This window comes from Balaenoptera acutorostrata, chromosome 9 (assembly GCF_949987535.1).
Source record: "Balaenoptera acutorostrata chromosome 9, mBalAcu1.1, whole genome shotgun sequence".
Lineage (NCBI taxonomy): Eukaryota > Metazoa > Chordata > Mammalia > Artiodactyla > Balaenopteridae > Balaenoptera > Balaenoptera acutorostrata.
This window is the reverse complement of record NC_080072.1, coordinates 14895609-14912187: the sequence shown is the minus strand read 5'-3', so window position 1 is coordinate 14912187 and position 16579 is coordinate 14895609. Positions and strand designations below refer to the sequence as shown.

The window sequence follows — 16579 nt, the reverse complement described above, 5'->3', positions numbered from 1 at the left end:
TCCGCCTGCCAATGCAGGGGACACGGGTTTGAGCCCTGGCCTGGGAAGACCCCACATGCCACGAGGCAACTAAGCCCGTGTGCCACAACTACTGAGCCTGCTCTCTAGAGCCCGTGAGCCACAACTACTGAGCCCACGCGCCACGACTACTGAAGCGCACACACCTAGAGCCTGTGCTCCGCAACAAGAGAAGCCACCGCACCACAACAAAGACCCAACACAGCCAAAAATAAAATATAAATAAATAAATTTATTTATAAAAAAAAAAGACCCGAAGAGCTCTGGAAAATGCCAAGCGTTTAGAAAGTTCTGTGTACATTTCAAAGTGACAGTACAGAAAGAGCACAGGTGTAAAGCATCAGTGGGGAGAGATCAAGAGGAAATTTCCTAGGGTAGAGAGAGATGGAGGCACAGAAAACTTAGTCACACATTATAAAAGGAACAGAAAAGTACACTGACAAGGCCCAATATTTTCCTCTAGAAAAGCCTGAAGAAGCACAGATAATTCAGCTTAGAAACCAGGACCTAGGTTCTCGACAACCATACTTCTCACTAGTGGAATAAGGAGATGCAGCAAAGGGCTGGGGTAGAGAGAGCATGGATGCTCCAGTGATTGGTGGAAACCAAATCAGTAAAAGGCCCTGGATGCTGTGTAAGGCATCTGTGAAAGCTGGGTTCTCTGGAAGGAGCTGCATTTATTTCTCTGTTTCCCAGGCAACCAAGCCAGCCCCTTATCGCCTTTACTTTCATCACTGGAGCAGAATGAAAGGTAATTGGGTTAATTATTAAAGAGGTCCTAGCTAGTACCACCACCACTAATTGTCCATTTATCTGGAGTTTATAAACAGCTATCTTAATTGATGTTGAGTTGGAATGTGCCACTTACTTTATTAGCCTGGCAACTGGGTACCGGAGAGGTAAAGAACATGGAGAAGGGTCCAGCCAAGGAGATAAAGGGTCCAACACCAGAATTATCATTCATTTCTGTTCATACTCATGTAAGTATACCATGATGGCCTTCAACTGTATTCACTACTTTTCATCTTTCCTAGATTTGCCAATTCAAATGAAGATCTGGTATACAGTAATTAAACCATCTGTTGTATTAAACAACTATGATATTAAATTGAGAAATTAGACTAATTCTTAAATGTCAGCAAGCCTGAGGACCCAGATGTCCACCTAGTTGGCCAAACTAGACTAGACAGGTCTCCTGAGAGTAATTCCCGAAGATACCAGAAAAGTGGGGAATATCTAAGAAAGAGGACCAGTGTTTTTAAAAAAGAGGAAAGGGGCAAAAGACAACCAAAAATAAAGTTAACAAGAAAAAGAAAAGTAAATTCTTGCAAAAGGGGTAGCTCTATTTTACTCACAACAGGCAACAAACAGAAGGATGCCTGGGATATGAGATTACATAAAGCAATATAACACTGTATCACTGGGTTTGTAATATATACAGACATAATATATATAGCAATAATAGCACAAAGGAGGGGTATGACAATGTAGCTATAATGGAACAAAGTTTCTGTATCTTACCAGAATCAAGTCTCTGTAAGTCTGAAGTAGATCCTGATAAAGTACAGTTTAAAATCAAGAAAGGAATTAAAATAGCACATTAGAAGCTATCCACTTAATACAAAAGAAATCAGTAGGGGCTTCCCTGGTGGCACAGTGGTTAAGAATCTGCCTGCCAATTCAAGGGACACAGGTTCGAGCCCTGGCCTGGGGAGATCCTACATGCCACGGAGCAACTAAGCCCGTGCGCCACAACTACTGAGCCTGCGCTCAAGAGCCAGCAAACCACAACTACTGAGCCCACGTGCCACAACTACTGAAGCCTGTGCGCCTAGAGCCCATGCTCCACAACAAGACAAGCCACTGCAATGTGAAGCCCATGCACCGCAACAAAGAGTAGCCCCCGCTCGCCGCAACTAGAGAATGCTCGCGCACAGCAATGAAGACCCAACACAGCCAAAAATAAAAACAAACAAATTAATTAATTAATTTAAAAAAAAAGAAGTTAGTAAAGGAGAAACAGAGTAATAAAAAAAGACATTAGAAATACAGAAAACAAACAGCAAAATGGCAGGCAAAAATCTAACTATATCAATAACGTTAAATGTGAATGGACTAAACAATCTAATCAAAAGGCAGAGATTTTCAGACTAGATAAAAAAAACTATATGCTTTCTATAGGAGACACACTTTATATTCTGATATATAAATAGGCTGAAGTAAAAGGATGGGAAAGGATATATTACACAATCTACATCTATAAAAGAGCTGGAATAGCTATACTGATATAAGAAAAACTAGACTTAAAGACAATATTACTAGAGAATATAACCTTTAAAAATTGTGAATCACTATGTTGTACACCTGAAACTTATATAATATTGTACCATCATTCATACCTGAAAAAAAAAAGACAATATTATATGAGATAGAGGAACATTTTATAACGAAAAAGTTGATTCATCAGGGAGGCAAAACAATTACAAACATATATGTACCTAACAACAAAGTCCCAAAATATATGAGGCAAAAACTGACAAAACTGAAGGGAGAAATATACAATTCAGGAATAATATTAGAAATATCAATACTCCATTCTTAATGATGGGTAGAACAACCTGACAGAAAATCAGCAAGGGTATACAAAACTTGAATAACACTATCAACCAAGTAGATCTCCCTGGCATCTACAGAACCCTCCACACGGCGACAAAAGAATATACAATCTTGCCAGGCACATAGGTAACATTCTCCAGAACAGACCATATGCTAAGCCATAAAGCAAGTTTCAATAAATTTACAGTAGCTGAAATCATACAAAGTATGTTCTTAGACCACAGTGAAATTAAATAAGAAAGCAACAACAGAAGGAAATTTGTAAAAATTGAAGAACACACTCCTAAACTAATGGCTCAAAGAAGAAATCCTAAGAGAAATTAGGATGACTGGGCACAAAGCCCATGACTCTCAACCAGGCCCCAATGACCTGTAGCTAGAAGCAAAAAAATCCTGACACTTCCCATTGATTTTAATCAAAATACTAAATTAAATCCATCAGGACCACATCTGCTGGGAGCAGATGCTCATTAGGATGAAAGTCAAAAAGATTAGACACAACAGATAACTAATACCCTACATTACCCAGGTCCCTATCCCTCAGAAGTTTTTCTTCCAGTAATTACCAGGAAGACGTCAAATGCCAGGGCTTCTCATTTCACTTGTATGAGGTCTCAAGCATGCAGAAAAATATTATAGGCTTAAGAACCTTTCGGCAGATATTCCCTACTTGAACTCAGGCAAAACATGGCACAGAAGGCAGAACAGAGTTATTATGAGTCAGGCAGACCTGGTTTAAAGTTCCAAGTCTGTCTCTCACTGCATTATATTGGGCAAGTAATGGAACTTCTCTGAACCTCAGCTTTCTTCCCTACAGAATGGAAACACACCATCTACTTCATAGGGTTGTCATAATGTATGGGAAAGCACTTTGGACTGTACCTGGCCCATAGTAGGCAGTCATTAACTTCATTTCCTTCTCTGTTATAGACTGCTATTACTACACAGAGCTAGAGCTGTCTGCTAAAAAGTCAGCAGGGGGAGCGCCCAGACTTTTGCGTGTTTCCCCAAAAATATACCGGTAAAGTTGCAGTAGCTTTAAATGTAGTTATACCTCTTCAAGTACAGGTTCAGAATTTGTGTTGCTGAAGAAGGGGCCTGGTGTGGGCTGATGGGTGACTGGAGGCACAAGACAACAAGATAAGGTGGAAGAGATGAAGATTAACAGACTATCAAAACACTTCTCTGTAGCAGCTTCTGTTTTATATTACTGCTTTCAGGCTCTTGTGGGAGGAAGTGGGCAGAATGGATCTTAATTTTCTGCAAATCCATTTTTGTTGATTCTGAATGGCTTTGGCTAGGGTCCATTGAAAACTCATTTGCCACTGGTAATGTCTCCTAAAACTGCAGGTGTATATATACTTTGTCCCTCCAGGTCTGCCAAATTTCCATGCTCCACCCCTACAAAAAGCCACTCACCATACAAAGGGTTCTGCCTTATGTTTGGAGCTAAGAACCAAACAGCAAAACTGAGGTACAGCCAACCACCTAAGCTTTGAGCTACAGAAGAGCAGGGATCTTGTCTGTCTTATTCACTCTGGTAGCCTAAAACAGTGCCTGGCACACAGCTGCGGAACAAACGTCTACTGAATCTAACTGTTCTGAGACCATCACAACCTTATTCCAATCATACAAGAGAAAGTGCCTTTCCAGGAAAATTGGGAGTGCTTACTGCTAAAACACTAATTTGTCTTCACTTCAAAAGCCATTATGACAGCAGCTCTATCTATTACATGATCACAATAAGTTTAATAAAAAGCAAAACATCTGTGTCCAGGAGGGCATGAAGGCTCGGGGAAAGGCCTGTTATATAATAAGATTTTCCTTAGCAAGCACTACTGGGTCACAAAAAGCTATGTCTAGAAACCACTTAAAATAGAGGAATTAGAACAAATAAGAAAACCCCTGAAGATCAGCCAAGTTCCCTGGGACCTCTTTCCCTCTTCTAGATTAAGGACCTAGAAGAAGAATGCTATTTTGATGCTCTGTCCTTAAAAATAGCTGTGGGGAGGCAGGCAGACTAGGAAACAGAAGTCCCACTGCCTGGTTCACTTCTGGCTCCTCTACTTCTAGCTGCATCACTCTGGGCAAGTTAGCCTTCTGGGCTTCAGTTCCCACCACTGTTAGATAATAGCACCCATCTCATAGGATTACTGTGAGAATGAAATGAAATATGACTAGGAAGAGCACTTAAAACACCCCCTAGCATACAGCAAATGCTCAATGAATGTTAAGCTTTCTTTTGTTGCTGTTATTATCATCATTGGAATTTTCTCAAGAGAAGAAAAAAAGTAACACAAAACTGTCAACAGAATCTGGAAGGACATCCAAATGTCTACAAATGATGAGGGCATTTAAGAAAAGACCAATGGGGTAGATGCAAACTATTACATACAGAATGGATAAACAACAAGGTCCTACTGTATAGCACAGGGAACTATACTCAATATGCTGGGATAAACCATAATGAAAAATAATATAAAAAAGAAAGTATATATGTGTATAACTGAGTCACTTTGCTGTACAGCAGAAATTAACACAACATTGTAAATCAAGTATACTTCAATAAAAAAAAATATGAAAAAAGAAGAAAAGAACAATGGATACTCTGCAACATGCAATGAGTTTAAATGTGAATGGAAACCATCCGCTAATCTAATTCAAGAATGAGCTTCTTGAGAGCCTAGATTTCCTTCTTCTCAAGGCACTCTGCATCTTTTGTTAGAGAACTTTTCTCAGTAGATTTCATGTTTGTAAACTGCCTGCTGGAACATAACCCCTATATTCAAAGGTATCCATAAGTGAAATTGGGCTATTTGGGGTCAGACCTCTGGGCATAAAGTAGGGAAGAAGAAATGGAGGTAAAGAGTTATTAGATCAAAGGAGAGAAAAACAACATACAGCTGTTCCCAAAAAACTAAATGCAAAGGAAATGGAGACTTCCCAGCAGTAGAGGAGCAGGGAGCTGCTGTGTTGGGTGGTAGAGGCAGATGTCTGGAACAAAGAAGGGTGGAGAAGAACTCTGTAGTACTGTCTGGCAGCAAGTGATTAACTGCCAGTGAGGAGCTTCCACGTGCCATTAGCCAAGCCACACAGAAGCGCCAAGCAAAGAAAGGCACAGAGCCATGGGGTCTGTTTACTGACTAGGGCCAAGGTGCAGTCACCATGGTGCAGTCTACTCCCCAACCAAGCCTGGGTCTATGAAGCCCTGGTGTCCAGTAGAGAGAAACCATTGAGGCTTCTGGGGTTTCTAGGCCTTGACACTGGGTCAAGGATACTGCTACTTAAAGGAAGCCAAGTCCCATGGCCTACCAGCTGCCACAACAGCTTGGTCAGAAATCATATTCCCCCAGCCCGACAGCGCTACTGTCTCACAGAGATCGCTCTCTACCTTTAACCATCACGTGGCCCAGATTTTCCAAAACGTAATGTCATTTGAATTTTTTTAAATAAAGATGCTTATTAAAGATACACCAAGAGACTTCCCTGGTGGCACAGTGGTTAAGAATCTGCCTGCCAATGCAGGGGACACAGGTTCAATCCCTGAAGATCCCACATGCTGTGGAGCAACTAAGCCCGTGTGCCACAACTACTGAGCCTGCGTGCCACAACTACTGAAGCCCGTGCACCGCAACGAAGAGTAGCCCCTGCTCGCTGCAACTAGAGAAAGCCTGCGCACAGCAATGAAGACCCAGCGCAGCCAAAAAAATTAAATAATTTATTAAAAAAATAATACACCAAAATGTGGCTTGATTTTTATAGTTTTTAATGCCTTCACATACATAAATTTACAAGTTGGCAGTGGAGGTGGGGGGGAGGGGGGAAAAGAGAAAAACCTTTGTCAGAAAAAAAATAGATTCTGCTTTGTTTCCTTCTCTAGAGACTGCTCAGAAGCAGCAGCACACACTGGGTCTCAGCCCAGTCACATCACGCATATTAGCCCCAAAACATTGGTCACTAAGTTATTCAGCCACCATAAAACTGCCTCGGCTGGGCTTGTCCAGTCCATTTTCTATTCTGTGGAAATTTCTAAGCCAGCTCCATGGGTCCCTCTCCTCCTCCTTCCTCTGAAGATTCCACAGGGCCTGGAAACTCCATGTGCTGGCAGCAGCAAAGGGTTGGAGAGGTGTGCTTTCAGCTCCTAATTAAATCACAGGATCTGGCTCATGGGTACCTCAACAATAAAACATGAGCAAGGCACCTTTATCATTCAATTTAAAAAGCCTATTTGCTGGATTAAGAAACAAATGGTTTAAATAAATTTTAAAAAAGATGTCTGGGGACCTCCCTGGTGGCGAAGTGGGTAAGAATCCGCCTGCCAATGGAGGGGACACGGGTTCGACCCCTGGCCCGGGAAGATCCCACATGCCGTGCAGCAACTAAGCCCGCACACCACAACTACTGAGCCCACGTGCCACAATTACTGAAGTCCGCGCGTCTAGAGCCCGTGCTCCGCAACAAAGAGAAGCCACCGCAATGAGAAGCCCACGCACCGCAACAAAGAGTAGCCCCCGCTCGCTGCAACTGGAGAAAAGCCCGTGTGCAGCAACGAAGACCCAACGCAGCCAAAAATAGATAAATAAATAAATAAATAAATAAATTAAAAAAGAGACGTCTGAAGGAAGTGGGAATGGGCAAAAGAAGCAGCTTTCCTCAATCTGTAGTTTCCTGCCCTGAAGTAAGGAACCAAGTACAAGACCTTAAAAAAGAGTTTTCAGCCAGATGCCAAGATGCCATCACATCAACATAGGTAAAGGAGGGGAAAGCTTTACCCGGCTCCCTCCCCCTTTAAATTTTCAAAATCCAAAGAAACAACTCCTTACCTGCCAGGACCCTGTTAACAGAAGAGTGAGTAGCCAAGCCAGGCTGTCCACGTTCATGAAAAATCCCAGCATAAGGCAAGTACTCAGGCAGCAAGAAACGCCTATAAGATGGGAAGGAAATCCAAAAAAGAGGGGATATATGTATATGCATAGCTGATTCATTTTGCTGTACAGCAGAAACTAATACAACATTGTAAAGCAACTACACTCCAATAAAAATTAATTTAAAAAAACGCCTATATGAAGGAATCACATGTTAAAAGCCTACTATAGACTGCCTTAAAACAAAGGAGATATACAATCTACCAACCCTCAACAATCAAAGATAAGGGATCCACTAAGCCTAGGAATCCACAGAAACCTAGAGCAGAGTAAAATTCTTTTCACACATTTGTATCTTCTTCCAGTCTTTCTTCTAAAGTTTCCTGGGGCTTCTGTTCCTGAACAGGATGCTCCCAATGCCATTTTTCTATGTCTTTTCATTGTGGTTAATCATTTCCTGTCAAGTCTTTAGGTGGCAGGGCTGGACTGTAGGCTCACTAGGAAATAATTCCAGATATGGACAATCCAGACCAGAAAGTAGGTTTAAAAATCCCAGGCTCTCATAAAGCCTCCCTCAGAAAAGTCTCTCATAAAAGTTGACTATCCAGTTCTTACCTTGGGACAAAGCGTCCAAGTGAAGGTGCAGACATCCGGGCATTTCGTGGAGCTCGGTGCCTGGATCTGTCACCATTGTCCCTGGAGAAAACAAAAAGACTACACCTAAGAGAGTCACTAAAGCAGAAACAGACACCAGCCCAAAAGACAGACATCCCGCAAACTAAATTCCTACACTTAGGTGAAGGTCCCAGAGAAATTAGTCATCTGGTTGCTTACTAATTTGGGTGGCACATTAATATACTGCGTTTCTGGAGTACCTCAATTAAAATATTTATGAGCATTTACTAACAGTTCAGTAAGAAGGAAGATTTCTCTTGAAATAATGTGGTCTCTGAACTCTGCAGAACTGAAATTGAAGCCAAGTTTAGATCTTCTAAAGGGATTTGGAATGGATATGTATATAAATGTCTTTTTCTAGATTGAAAGACAGAGAAACTTTGGCTTCGGGGGATCTTGAAGGAAGAAGAATTCTCCCATCAAGTTCATTCAACAAATGGTTATCTTTAAATCTGTTTAGGTCCTTGGTGTGGAAAAATCATGGATATGTGAAAGAAAAACAACACAAGAAAAAGACTAGGCAGTCCTTTCTTTTAGAGACTGAAAAATTAACAATGATGAAGATTATTAGACAATGCAATCCTAAGCTCGGTCATTTGATTAAAAAGAAAAAAGTCTAGTGTTTTCTTTATGGTCTGTTAAAGTAATGGTAATAAACACCATTTATTAAATATCTACTAAGTCCTAATACAAAGGTTATTAATACGTTACCCCATTTAATCTTTCGAGTTTCCCATTAAGTCTCATTAGATCTGTTTTACAGATAAGGAAACTAAGGACCAGAGAGGCAAATGCCCAAGGTCACACAACTAGTAAGTGGTTGAGACAAGATTCAAGGAAGATCCATCTGACTCTAAAGCCCTTGCTCTTTCCACTACACTTCACTGCTTCCTACAAGAGAAGACAGAAACTTCACGTGGCTTAGTTTCCAATGCATCAAAGGAACAATAAGCCAAAGGGCACTGGCTGGATAGAGCAGTTAATTAGCTGCTTAACCAACTCCACAAAATAAATGAACCTCTTGAGAGCTTGATTTGGGGTATTTTCTGAATTCTTCCTTTGGATTATCTTCAATTTAATGAGATAATCTTCAAACTGGCACTGTAACCAAAGTTAAGACAACACTTTGGCTTTCAAGTGTACTACTGGGACCCTTACAGACCAGAAATGAAAGCCTAGGAAGGTTTTTATATCTTGGTGGAACTGGATGCTGAGCATTTAGACACAAATCAATATCAGGGATATTGGAAGCTGATCCATTAAAAGTCGGTACTTGGTTTTTATTTTCCCAGAAGAGAAAGTATATTACTGTTTTCTTTAACGTATCATTTTCCTTGGACTTGAAACTCTACAGATGAAGGGAGAGGCAAGGAAAGAGAGATAAGACCATATGGAAAGTGAAAAGGGGATTATAAAGAACAACGAGATCAGAAGTTCCTGACCAGTAGACTGCAGCTCTGGGGAACCCACAAATTATTATAAGGAGTAGCTGAATATCAAGCAAATAAGACAGCTCCCAAATTAAGTATATTATTATTTTTCAAGTATATGTAGATTCAAGTTGTTATCAAAGTACCAACTCGGTTAAAAGTACAAGTGAATTCATGACAGCTTTTCTTAACAGTATATCTTACTTACGGATGGGCACTAAAAGTACAACTAATTATCATGAGAGAAGTTAGAACACATACTGAAGTTAAGAAGGGCCCTAAGGGGCTTCCCTGGTGGCACAGTGGTTGAGAATTTGCCTGCCAATGCGGGGGACACGGGTTCGAGCCCTGGTCTGGGAAGATCCCGCATGCCGCGGAGCAACTAGGCCCGTGAGCCACAGCTACTGAGCCTGTGCGTCTGGAGCTTGTGCTCCGCAACAAGAGAGGCCGCGACAGTGAGAGGCCCGCGCACCGTGATGAAGAGTGGCCCCCACTCGCCGCAACTAGAGAAAGCCCTCGCACAGAAACCCAACTCGCACAGAAGACCCAACACAGCCAAAAATAAAATAAATAAATATTAAAAAAAAAAAAAAAAAGAAGGGTCCTAAGCCTCAAAAAGGTTGAAAATTAAGTTATAGAAAGAAGCATCATGGGACAAATCCAATTACTTTATTCTACAGCTAAAAAAGAGCTGGCCTTCCCAGAACCATGTTGTGGAGCTGACAATTTACTTCTGAACAAGGGCCAAAGAGCCCTCTCTCTCTGGACAATAAACAGTACTCTATCTGGCATTAGCAGAGTTGAAGAGCAGGGAAGGAGAGGGGTGTGCAGGGACAGTACTGATCAGCAGTTGCCAGAATCAAACATGACACAGAGCTGGGTGAAAGGACATATGAAGATAACTTAGAAAAATGGACAAATGCCAGGGCTGGGAGAAAATATGGCTCCTATGACATATTTCACAAGCCTCTTTTAATTGTTATTAAAACCTAAAAACAATTAACTTCTTTCTGATTCAATTTCTCCTTCCGTCTAAAAAAAAAAAAAAAAGGGAGGAGGAAGGGCAAAACATGGCCAGAGATAATGGCTTTATGTTATTTAGAAATTACCGGAAGATATATATATATAAATAAATAAATATATATAGGAAAATCAGCTGGCTCAGATACAAGCAGTCTCAGACTGATGGTTACATTAGGCACCGCAAAAGAGGCAATAATATTAAGTGAGTGGAGATGTATCTGCTGGTCCTCAGCTTAACATCTTGACTAATGATGGGGAAGTAGGAGTTAAACAGCATCTCAATAAAATGTAGAGAAGACTTCAAATTGAAAGTGTTGAGCACACTAGCAAAGAAGGAGAAATGACAGAATTGTACACAGAACAATTAGTAAAACGTGAAATGTGGTGAACATGCAAATGAGATGCTGCCTATGGGAGAAAAAACCACAGGCATCTAGGAGAAAATAGCCTAGAACAGCTCAAACATTTCCTGACGAGGAAAAACTTAAAACATGAATGGGTAAGGTGGCAAAGGCCAGAATGTCCAACCACAGGGCAAGTTAAGCAAGTAGAGGGCAAAAGCCCCAGGTTTTCATGCCGGCACCCAAAAATCCCTGACTAAAAGCATGGCTCCAAATAAATTAGAGGTGAAAAGAGCAACTAATGACTCTAGCTTCTATAGTCTGGAAAGAAGGGAAAATTCAAAATAAGGAGCTGAGATGGGGAAACAAACTTCAATGCAAAGGATATCTGCAAGGGAGGGGGCGGGGTAGAAGTGAGGGGAGAGGAAGAGTGGTTAAGAGTTTCAAGAAAAGGGCAAAGAAATTAAAAGTACTTAAAATAATGTTCAATTTAGAAAACTACAAAGACTCTGACACTCACTTCAGTGCTGATACAAGACCAACATGGAGCAAGCCTCCACGAGATGAAGAAGGCAAATTTAGGCAGAGACTAAAGATTAGAAGATGTTTGCCAGATGAACAGTGGGAGAAAGGCAGACCCAGAGAGACAGTTTACCTTAGGAATAATGGAGGGTGCTAAATACTGGGCCTAACATAACATAGCCCATGCCCTTTTCAACGGGGTTACTTAAAAAAAAACAAAAGCAAAAACAGTGAAGACCAGAGTATGCAATCTCGCTGGTACCACTCCTCTATCACTGGAGGACTCTTTCTCATCAGAATACTTTTCAGGGAACCACCAGAGAAATCCTCATCAATTTCATCAGCCAGAAGCTGCCTTTAAGCCAGCAGGATAGAAGCTGGCTGAGTTATTAATGGCCTTCCCAGTTGTTGAACTCTGTGCATCTCTGATTAACTCTCAGAAGGCTATTTGGGAAGGAGAGGGGGAAAAAAATAAGACTCTCATAAAAGATTTTGTGGAAAAAACACCCTTCAAACAATCAAGCATCCAAGACAAGTGCCAAATACAAGAAAATGCATCTATGGAACAAGGGAGAAACACAGCAGCTACTCTTGCTAAATGCCTGGGATTAATTGCCTCAGAGAGAGGCTGTAATTTAAAGGAATGTAAAATACACCTACAGACTGCTGTCTGAGTCCTAACCAGACAGTCAGGCTGCCATTACTACTCAGTGACAAACGGCTCTGACTTGGGCCTCTGTAAATGAAGCTCTGGCAGCACAAAGCTCAAAAGGCCATTGTCTTCTTGACAATATACAGTTGACTGTGCTGAAAATTAGACCATTAAAAAAATACTTGTTTCCCTGTGCTCTTCGGTTTCTACTCAATCTCCAGACAACAGAAGGTCTAGCTGGTGTTCCTGTCCTTGGATGGCACAGTGATCTTGGCCAAGTCCTTTCTTTACTCGGGTGCTATTAGGCTCTATACTCTACTTCGAAGGACTGTGCACGCATGTCAGGGCTAGACTTCTGGGAGGAAGGCACAGGCCCAGCTGATATCATTCACAGGGGATACCTAATAGCATAGGTCTCTTGGAACTTCAGAGCCTTAATTTTTCTCCAAGGAATAGTAATATAACAGATAATTACCACTTACAAATTCCTCTCCTTTCTTTTTCTTTTCTTTTTTTTTTTTTAATTTGTTTGTTTGGCTGCATTGGGTCTTTGTTGCTGCGTGCGGGCTTTCTCTAGCTGCGGCGAGCGGGGCTACTCTTCGTTGCGGTGCGCGGGCTTCTCATTGCTGTGGCTTCTCTCGTTGCGGAGCACGGGCTCTAGGCACGCGGGCTTCAGTAGTTGTGGTACGCGGGCTCAGCAGTTGTGGCTCGCGGGCTCTAGAGCGCAGGCTCAGTAGTTGTGGAGCACGGGCTTAGTTGCTCCGCGGCATGTGGGATCTTCCCGGACCAGGGCTTGAACCCAGGTCCCCTGCATTGGCAGGCGGATTCTTAACCACTGCGCTACCAGGGAAGTCCTCTCCTTTCTTGTTCTACCTTTAATTTCATCTGCATGTATTATGCAAATCCATATTCTTATTGTGCATTTTATGTTAAAAAATAAATACATTTCTCTAAGTGATAGTTATCCTCCTTTCCCCCTCTTCCCTCACAGCTGTTTAATTCTTTAAATCCAGACATATTCCATTTTCTTTCTCTTCTCCTAGCATTCCTCATAATAAATATTCATATGTATTTTAGTTGCCCAGAAAGAATACTAATTCTAAAGCTGCCAAGCAATATTATATATTTCTCAGCAATAGGCTCAAAATCCTCAGGAAAGAGCTGGAATTCAGGTAGGCATATATTTTATAAATATATTGGGGCTCCACAGGTACCAGATATCCTATTCCTAATCCTCAGGAAGTCTCTCCACTTTTCTGAAACTTTTCATTATTCAACCTCTGCTGAGTACAAGGGAAATCCTTCTAAGATAGTTAGCTCCAACAAAGATCCAAGAGCTTTAGGGCTAAAATAAACTTCAGAGATTATCTAATCTGATTTTACAAGGTCAGACATTAAGGCCTAGGGTAGGAGAGGGACTTGCCAAAGATCAAATGGCATATCACAGGCTCAGCCAAAACTGGACCGCAGGGCTATTCCCTAGACAATAGTTGTCAGGCTCTGGGGACCAGTGGGCACTAACAAGAGATCCCAGTTCCAATCACAGCTGTTCTGGGAGTCACTTGCTACTTTATAAACTTAGTTCAAAATCAGTTCCAGTAAGAGTTAAAAAGGACTCTGGCAACATTTTATTTGGAGAAGTAGGAAGTGAGGCAGCTGAGCTCTCACACAGCTCATCTCCCCAGGAACATTCACAAACAGGCCCCACTCTTATAAAACACCAAGGCCTCTTATGTCCAATACTTAACATTCAGTCCTCATATGTTCTCGTATGTATTCTGCCCACTGTTTTCTAACTGGTTCTCCTGCATCCATATACTTGCCACCTGCCTAACAACCGCTGTCAGAATTCGCTGTCTAAAACACGTGTTGAATAATGGCTGTCCCTAGACAAAAACAAGGTCGAAACTTCTCAGCCAGGCACTCCAGGCCCTCCACAGTCCATGTCTTTCTGATCTTCTCGCTCAAAGTACAAATACTCCATTGCTCTAACCACAGATGTATGCAGGGTCTCCGAACAAACGCTGTAAATCTTCTGTGTCTGGGCTTTTGTTTAAGCTGCTCCTTTGTCTAGAATCTCCTTCCCTACTTCCATCCTCTACGTCAATTCGTCAAAGTCCTATGGGGTCTTCACACCCAGCTGAAACCCATGAAGCCTTCTCACATCTCCCCAAGTACTCTCTCCCGTCATACAATGCTGTCCTGTACTTTAGGGGTACCTTATTACAGTCTATCTTGTAAGATATTGTGTAAAAATCTGATCATGTTATTCCACAGATTAAAACTCTTCAGTGACTCCCCCTCATCTGCAGGGTAAAGTTCTCCTCCTTTGCAAGGCACACAAGACTCCCCAAGATCTGGTGCCACTCTAACTCTCGGGGCTCATCTCCTCCTGTATCTTGGACTTCACAACCTGACCATACTTGTCAACAAGGGAATTCCTGACATGCTCCATGCTGTTTCATGTTTCTATGACTATGCATTTATTTGCCTTTCTTCTAGGTATATCTGGAGAAAAGTCCTATTTTAAGACTTTCTCTTTTATAAATCCACGCTGTAAAAAACAATCAACCACCACAAATATCAATTAAATGAAATTATTTAAAACTCTGGTAAAAAGGAAGTGAATGGTTTCTTATCTCATCTCACTTTAAGAACTACTTCTATACAATACCACCACTCAATAACTGTAGCTGGTTGCCTGATCCTTGACTGCTTTGGCAGGTTCCAGTCTGTAAAGAGAATAGTCACTTTACAGCGTGTTCCCTTATAGTTTCTCTTGCACTTCTAATATCAAAGAGATTATGGTCTGTAAGTCAAAGGAAGAGACAAAGGCAACCCCATTTCAGAATGAAGTACACGACTTCTTGCTCTGAAGATCTGCCCTTCCCTTTCTCGGCTACAAGTAACATATCTGCTATTAGTAGTCACTGACTCCCATAGGAGTCCTGGAAATTTGGGGCACAGAAGAGAGAGCAGGGGCAAACACTACCAAGGACATGTGGCTTCACTCTCCTGGAATTTCTAGCCATGAGAACTTGACACAAGTATATGAGTCTCACAAAGCTGTCAGGATTTCACCTATAGACAGATGATAAGAGTAACATCATCGGGTTTCTAACATATTTTCTTTGTGTGACTCAATTAAATTTCAGTAATGGCAAAAGGGCAGATGAAGAATATTAAATTCTGAACTATAAAGGCGAGTAACTTCTATGCCACACCCAATCAGATGGCAGAACTGAGTGACAGCCTTCAGAACTGTCCTCGGCTACATTATGTACCAAGGAGACCTTTTAATGACTTCCTTGCTAGAAGGTGTCTAGCAAGGGGACCATGATAGCCTTCTGGTTGAGGCTCCTCCGCACATGTGTATGTGGTACTGCTAGAACATATCATGCCAAACTAAGGAACCAGAACCCATCTTGGGCAACCAGAAATGACTGTCATTCATTTCACAATGAAACAGTTTTGCATATTTGGTCACAATATGGATTTCTGGGTAAAAGGAACCCAAATACAACGAGATAAATTAGAAGAGTTAATAAAATAAATGTAACTGACTTCAAGACACTTCATCTGAAAGACTAGGGTGAAAGACCAGAATTCTCACTGAGATGTTTTCCCCAAGTACAGACCAGTGTCACAACTGTGAATGAAGGACTTGTTCTCTCTGTGCTGGCAACAATTTTTAAGAAGTTGAGGGACCTCCCTGGTGGTCCAGGGGTTGAGAATCTGCCTTCCAATGCAGGGGACACGGGTTCGATCCCTGGTTGGGGAACTAAGATCCCACATGCTGTGGGGCAACTAGGCCCACGCGCTCTGGAGCCCACGCACCACAACGAGAGAGCCCGCACGCTGCAACTGCTAAGCCCATGCACTCTAAGAGCCCACACACCACAACTAGAGAAAAGCCTGCGTGCTGCAACAAAGAGCCTGCGCACTGCAAAGAAAGATCCCGTGTGCCGCAACTAAGACCTGATGCGGCCAAATAAATAATTAAAAAAAAAAAGAAGTTGAATATAATTATGCAGTGTTGGAGATATTTGTGACTGATCTAATCTGAAGCTTCTCTAGTTCTGACTGTCATTAGCTCAGGGTATCCTTGCCTTGGAAGGCAAAGCAAGTAAAAAAAAGAGCCAAGAAGATGAACTGGAGATGATTCCAGGATTATAATTACATTTAGAATAACAGATAAAATGGGGGGGGGGGTGAGGGTAGCTTGAACAACCGTCATAAAGTCACAGGTACCACCTCTTTTGCAGGTCTTAGAAACTACGGGAACACAGCACTCAACCTGGGCTTCATAAAAGCCTCCCTCCCTCTTTCCAAAGGGATGGTGAAAATAAAAATGTGAGTTTTCCTTATGCTTATTTGCCATCTACATTCTAGCAGGTGGTCTGAGCTCAGACGGAGGCAGACAGCAGGGTCAGGGGC

General features: G+C 41.8%; 1 protein-coding gene across 12 annotated transcripts in view; it reads right to left on the bottom strand.

Moving 5' to 3' along the window:
• AMBRA1 (autophagy and beclin 1 regulator 1) overlaps positions 1-16579 on the bottom strand; it is a 184225-nt gene that overhangs the window by 91572 nt on the left and 76074 nt on the right. For all 12 annotated transcript variants that reach the window (XM_057552760.1, XM_057552764.1, XM_057552761.1 and 9 more), the window contains 2 exons: positions 8115-8195; positions 7458-7558 (listed from right to left, as the gene is read on the bottom strand). In XM_057552760.1, the coding sequence (XP_057408743.1) occupies positions 7458-7558; positions 8115-8195 (182 nt within the window). The remainder of the gene's footprint in view (positions 1-7457; positions 7559-8114; positions 8196-16579) is intronic.